The sequence below is a fragment of the Adiantum capillus-veneris genome, chromosome 12 (genome assembly GCF_014529385.1).
Source record: "Adiantum capillus-veneris isolate H3 chromosome 12, ASM1452938v2, whole genome shotgun sequence".
NCBI lineage: Eukaryota > Viridiplantae > Streptophyta > Polypodiopsida > Polypodiales > Pteridaceae > Adiantum > Adiantum capillus-veneris.
Window position 1 is genome coordinate 118,891,077 of NC_140942.1, and position 6,946 is coordinate 118,898,022.

The following is a 6,946-nucleotide window of genomic DNA, read 5'->3' on the forward strand; positions in this document are numbered from 1 at the left end:
TCTTTCAGAGCATTCGGCGCGCTCCGAAGCTTCGGCGTCGACGAGACGATCTTCACACTCGTCTAGACACCGGCGCTCTAGTGGTGGCGGTGGCGGTTGTTGTGGGGATTCCGCCGCCGATGCCTCCACACCGCCTCGTGTTCGACGAGGCTCTTTACCCTCCCCTTCTTTGCCCGCCCCCACACCAGCCACAGCATCGCCATCTACGCCAGGTTTTGCGCAGCTAAATGTTCCTAGCAGCTACACACCTCTACCTACTCTGCCAAGAGCCACCCCACTAGAAACTCCTCGCTTCGGGACCCAGACGCCGGTGGAGACACCTGACGTCCGTACCCCCATTGACACGCCGCTAGAGACCCCTGTCGGGACACCCAGGTTCACGCGTCACCGGCCAGAGGGCTTTCCTTACTCTGTCGACTTCAGCGGCGGCATCATCATGGATGATGACGGCAAGAAGGTGATCTCGCGCATGTGTGGTCTTTGCTCTCAGCTGTTTAGACACTACATACTAAACAAATGGAGTGAAGTACCAAGTGATTTAAAAAACAGAGTCATCAGCATACTTCATGATGAGTTTCCCGTTCCAACACGGGATCAGCGCTTCAATGAAGACCTGATGAAGATTCGAATGCGCGAATACTGCAAACACAAGCGTTCCGAAGTGAAAAAGGCAGTCAAGCATGGGTGGAACAGGCCAGATTGGCTGGCCAAAGAAGATTGGAAGAATGCGAAGAAAGCAGCGCGCGAGAATCCCGACAAGTGGAAGCAACAAAAGGATGCAACCAGAGCGCGAGTAGAGGCAGGGAGCTCGCACCACTTGGGGAGCGGTGGATGGGCATCATTTGAGGCCGATTTTGTAAGTGTTTTCACATTGCTCTTTATGTTCGACAGTTTAGGGTTTATGAGTTTTTTAATTCTAACATAATGAAATCTTTGTATGTTTTGACAGTGGTCGATGACAGGACGTGATCCCACACCGTACGAGCGCGAGTACGCAGGCAGGAAGGGCTTAAACGCCCTGATGGACATTCTCAGTTCTCGCGGCGGCATGGTTAGTATTAGGGTTTACTCTTTTCTATTTTTTGTATTGTTTTATAAATGTCGTTATATGTTTATACTTACTGAAAGCTGTCTTATTGTCTTTTTTTGCAGAATCCGACAGATACGCCGCTTGGACGCGATGAGACGTCTGACTAGACGACGTCAGTTTAGCCGTAGCTAGATAGCATTAGTTTAGGGTTTCTCATAGCTTATGTATCATGAGACGGATTTTATACGTCTTTTTGAACCATGTATATTATTACATTTGTCACCGCAGTTCCTTTTGCCAATCAATTCTTTATGCCTATGATGTTGTACAATTGTCATTATTACATTTGCCAATCAATTCATTTTGCCTATGATGTGTACAATTGTCAATTTTACGCTTGTCAATTTTGCAAACAATGCGTCTTGTGGGTGACTATTTTGGGTCTATTATCTACCCTTGCACTTTTTTTAAAAAGTGAATCATGTACAATATGGTTGATGGGTGGCAAGGCATTCCATGCCCTGTCACCAAAAAAAATTTCTCTCGAGCGTCGCTATAACCATCGTTATTTATGGCTCTGTAGCGTCGCTATGAGCGTCGTTATAGTCTTCTGTGTAAACGTCGCTATAACCGTCGCTATAGGCGTCGCTATACGCATCGCTATATAGCGACGCTCATAGCGACGCTCTCGTAGCGACGCTATTAGCGACGGTTTTAGCAAAGCCGGGGGTTATAAAAACCCAGTGTATTTCCATCGCTAACAGCGTCACAAGAGCACACAACCTCTTGTAGTGTAAAGCCTTTCCACGCATATATCGACGCAAATTTGGACAGTTTTAGAGGGACGCATATAGCGACGTTAAGCGTCTATATATACGTCGATAACACCTTTTTTTGTTGTAGTGAAAGTAGTGCTCCTCTACAACATTGAAGCTCCATCACCGCCACGCCAAAGAACACACTTTGTATTATATTTCTTTCATCCATTGCTCATCGTGTAGATTCCCATCTCTCTCTCTCTCTCTCTCTCTCTCTCTCTCTCTCTCTCACATTGTATGCGTGTTTCATTTACTTATCTTCCTTCCACCCCATCATAGTACATGGATTCCTCAACCAACCATAATGCATCTTTTGAACAACTCATTCAAAATGATACTGATAGTGCTTTCCTCGCTAATCACCCATGGAATAATAATGTTTTCCTCGTGCTCAATAAAATAATAAAGTTGCGCTCGTCATTACAAAAAATCACCAACATCATGATAGAGGCAGTGAGAGTATCATTGGAGAAAACACCAATGATCACACCTTCTCTAGCGCATTTGGCTTCCAGTAAACATGATTCCTCCATTTTGACCCAAGTATTAAATAGCCACACATCATCTACTAGTATTGCTCTTGATATTATCATGTGTTCTCTTTTAGATTTAGTATTGCATGTGATGTTTATATTTACGGTGTGCCAATAACTTCAGTCAAAAACACAACATTCAATAGTGGAACCGATCCAGCGACATTTCAAAAAATCATCATTGTTGATAGAAGTGGTAACCTATTTTTTTACTTGGGGAACAACCAATCCTCACACAAACGCAAGCCTCGTATCTGGAACAAAAATGAGACAGAGTCATTGACAGCTCTGATTCTCCAGCAAACCGAATGAACTTCCTATCTCCATCGCGAGACAATTTGCTTGCTTAGGTGATAGAACCATCTGAGAAATAGGTGGAATAACATCAAAAATTTAAAAACCTAAAAAAAATTACACCCCACATCTCCGTCCAACATAGACATTAAACAAGCCTTCCCAATAGAAAAAGCTATACAACAGTACATAGAAACAGCAAATGATGTTCCTGTATATCGATGTTATAAATGTGGACGTTTAATGTTTTTTTCACAATTAGCTCGAAAAGGGAGTAGTTCGGCACTTGGGAGGTCTAGAAACAATGAGATACAAGAAAACTATGTTTGCACTTCATGCAGTCGTAGAAGACAAGAACATGGTGCACTGCTCACCCAATTGAATTCCATAGGATTTAACCTCCCCTTGGATACAGTAGAGAAGCTAAATCATTTATAAAGCCACCTTGTAAGTCCTAGGCTACCTTTCACCAAAATTAGGGAGCTTACATACGATGGTCAATTTGGGTTGTGAGGTAGTGTTGGTAATGTTTTGGCATCTTTGAGGAAAACACAACAAATATTGACAAGGTTTATTCATGATGAAGCCTCGATAATAGTGGGTATTAAGCGTCGTCTACAGTACAATCATTGCTACCTTTTAGGGGTTGTTCAACCATTGCTTACAATGAAAGCCACTCCTCAACTATTACAAACATCTTTATACAAGAACAAAAATATTACTCTAAACAACGAGTGGGTAAGCCATTTCCATAGTCTTCATTGTCCTTTTCTTGATTATTTTGCCGGCGACAATCAACCATCAGAAGAAGATGATCTAGCTACAGATATCATGCTCCATGGAACTGAGTCATCACAACAAGTAGTGGATCACAACGACAAAATCTTCTTTGTAGCTCCTGCCGACCGTAAATACAATACACTTGCTAAGCATAAATATTAGCACGTGGCCCAATGGGAGCTTATGCATAGTGATAGAAGGTTCTCACTAAATTTACAGAACCTTTTTTTCAAAACAGTCAAAGTCATGACTCAAAAAATCATGGGATCCATTTGGATCCGTATGCGCAAAGGCAAGCTAAACCACAATACACTAGTGGCCGCACAGGTTGTTGGAGATACTAACATTGAGAAGGTCTTGTCTTCCCAACTTGGATATCGTGACTTCGAGGCATTGCGAACATCACCTGACTACAAAGAGAAACTAAAAAAAAACGCTTTCGCTATGATTAGACAACTTGGACCACCAACATTCTTCATCACATTTTCTGCGACGGCTGAGAAACATTGGAAGCCCTTGATTAGAGCACTTACTAAGATCAACCCCATCACGCGTGCAACCACACAGACAGAAGCATCATACATACAAGATTTGGTCCGAGCCGATTTTACTTGAACTGATTTAACGGGATGAAGAAATTGCTAACCAAGGATATAACCATATTGGGAAAACTCAAAGATTACTTTTTTGTAACCCAGTTTCAGAGCCGAGGTAGCCAGCATGATCATGGGCTCCTATGGATATAAAATGCTCCTATCTATGGGAAAGATCCCAATGAAGATGTTGTGGATTTCATTGATAATTACATAACAACTGACTCGATGCTCCTTCCTGTAGTTTTACAAGAAATTCAAACACACAAGCATAGGAAGACTTGCTTCAGAAAATGCAAGGGATGCCGCTTTGACTTTCCTCGCTACCCAATGCCTTTTACTATGATTTTAGAACCCTACCGTTCTCCAGATAACAATATCCAATACAAAAGAAAGAAACACAAACAAATCAAAGATAATTTGCTACTACTAGATTATAAAGAAAATATTACATTGGAATAGTGGCTCCTATCTATGGACCTTCGATTTGATGATTACATCGAAGCTATATCATTCACAATCTCATGCCCAACACTTTTGTTGAAAATAAATATCATAGATATTTACACAAATAACTTCAATCCAACCATTTCAAAGCTATGGGATGCGAATTCAGATATACAACACATTTTAAATACACACGGAGCAACTACCTATTCCACCTCATATATAACAAAATTTGATAACACACTCATCAAAGCAATCAAAGAACAATTTGACTCTTGCATTGAAAACAATGCAACTACATACGATACACTTTGAAAAATAGGAAACACAATACTAAACACACAGCAAATAAGCTCACAACAAGCAATATATATTGCACTTTCCCTACCTCTCTACAACGCAACTTGAGAATTTATGTTCATAAACACAAACCCTCCCCACGAGAGAACAATGCTTCTCAAGCGAAAACACCTCCTACAAAACATAGACCCGACTAGCACATAAATCTTTTATGAGACAAGCATAGACAAATACTGTACACGTCCTGCCCAGCTCAATACCATATCATTGGCAGAATTTGCCTCCACATACAATACAACAAGCAACACATACAAAAAACGTACCAAACCAAAGATTATACGATATGTCAAATATAATGCCGCAAAAAATCCAGATAATTATTATAGAGAAAAATGTCTTTTATTTCTACCATGGATAAATAATGAAACTCAACATCTAGCAGATGGACTCACATGGAAAGATGTATACAATCAAAATAAACCTACCATGGATACACACGAATCCAAATATAAAAAAACCACAATACTAAAGGACCACCTTAACATCGACTCACTAGCCACCAATTCACCTTCGACATCTACAACACTATCTAATATTTCCTCCCATATTCGTGTTGACATCACACAAGACCTAAATATCCAACACCACTAGCTGCATACACACACTATACCAACCATAAAAATACTACTGCAACCAAATGATATGTATTACAAGAGCATTCTACTACTTAACACACAACAAAGGCTAATATTCGATGATATTATGCTAAGAAAACATATATTTCCTACAAAACCAATCCATATTTTCCTGACTAGAGGCGTAGGCACAAGAAAAACTTTCACCCTCCTTTTGATTGTCCAAGGACTTCTACGCTTCTATAACCACAATTCACATTCCAGCCCAACAACAAAATCTTTGCTAATGGCATACACGGACAAGGCTACCTTTAACATTTGTGGAACCACTATCCACTCAGCCCTCCACTTGCCATTACTCACATCACCTAACACTTCCTTATCACCTGAGAGACTGAATGAGCTACGACTACTTTATTGCGAGACTTGCAGCAGCTAGCCGTTTTCAATGAAGTCTCCTTGATTGGAACCAACGTCTTCGCTATGGCAAACTCTCGCCTGCGTGCAATTAAAAAAAACTACGACCTTCCATTTGGTGGTGTTGATGTTGTCTTATGCGGTGATCTTTGTCAAGCGAGTCCTATGCGCGACTCTTGGATTTTCTCCAAGAAACAGAGTTGCTCGAAGCTATCTCACCCTCTTTCTGGCATGACCACATAAAGTCTTATGAGTTAACAGCCACCATGAGACAAACTAACAAGACATTCATCGACATAGTCAACAAGATACGCATTTCAAAACACACCAACGAAGAAATTTTGTACCTCAATACACATTACATGTGCACAGTACCTCATCCAGCCATCGTCTCCCACCTTTATTATGAAAACAAAGATAAAGACGTACACAACCAACATATTTTCAACACTACCATAGGGACACCACTATTTATTGAAGCACAAGACACAAGGGCAAAAAATTGTAGCAAAAATATTCAAATACCAATAGATCCAAAATTGACAGCAGGTCTTCACAAAAAACTTCACTTGAAACCAGGCCTAATTGTAGAACTTTGTGCTAGAAATATTGACATTCTAGATGGCCTAATGGAGCCGACGGTATATTCAAAAGAATAACACAAAACTCCACGACACAAACCATCTAGATTCACTTTCAAACCACTAAAGTAGGCCAAAAAACTAGATATGAAAACCAACAACTATACATTGCATCAATAGATAGGCAATGGACACCAATCCAAAAAATAACACGTGAGTTTCAAATAGGAAAGAACTTCCTGAACACTATTACTAGAACACAATTCCCAATTCAACCTGCAGCAGCTGCTAGAACCATACACCGTGCACAAGACTTGACACTGGACACCTTGGCTTTCGATCCAATCAGCATTCGAAGTCACGGCCTTGTGTCCACTGCCCTCTCCTACGTAAGAGATCCCAACAACCTTTGCCTCCTGGCAGAATTAACTTCCAACCATATTAAATTAGACCAAACTGTTCTAACTGAGTTACACAGCCTCAAAACACATGCCACTTGGCGACCTACACAGCTTAAC

General features: G+C 40.9%; 1 protein-coding gene across 1 annotated transcript; it reads left to right on the plus strand.

The window, feature by feature from the left end:
• The first annotated feature begins 616 nt into the window (after nt 1-616).
• On the plus strand, nt 617-3,057 carry LOC147446409 (uncharacterized). Its single transcript, XM_086524703.1, has 3 exons — nt 617-856; nt 950-1,051; nt 2,938-3,057. Exons 1-3 carry the CDS (start codon nt 617-619, stop codon nt 3,055-3,057), a joined length of 462 nt encoding a protein of 153 aa, XP_086380829.1.
• The last annotated feature ends 3,889 nt before the right edge of the window (nt 3,058-6,946 follow it).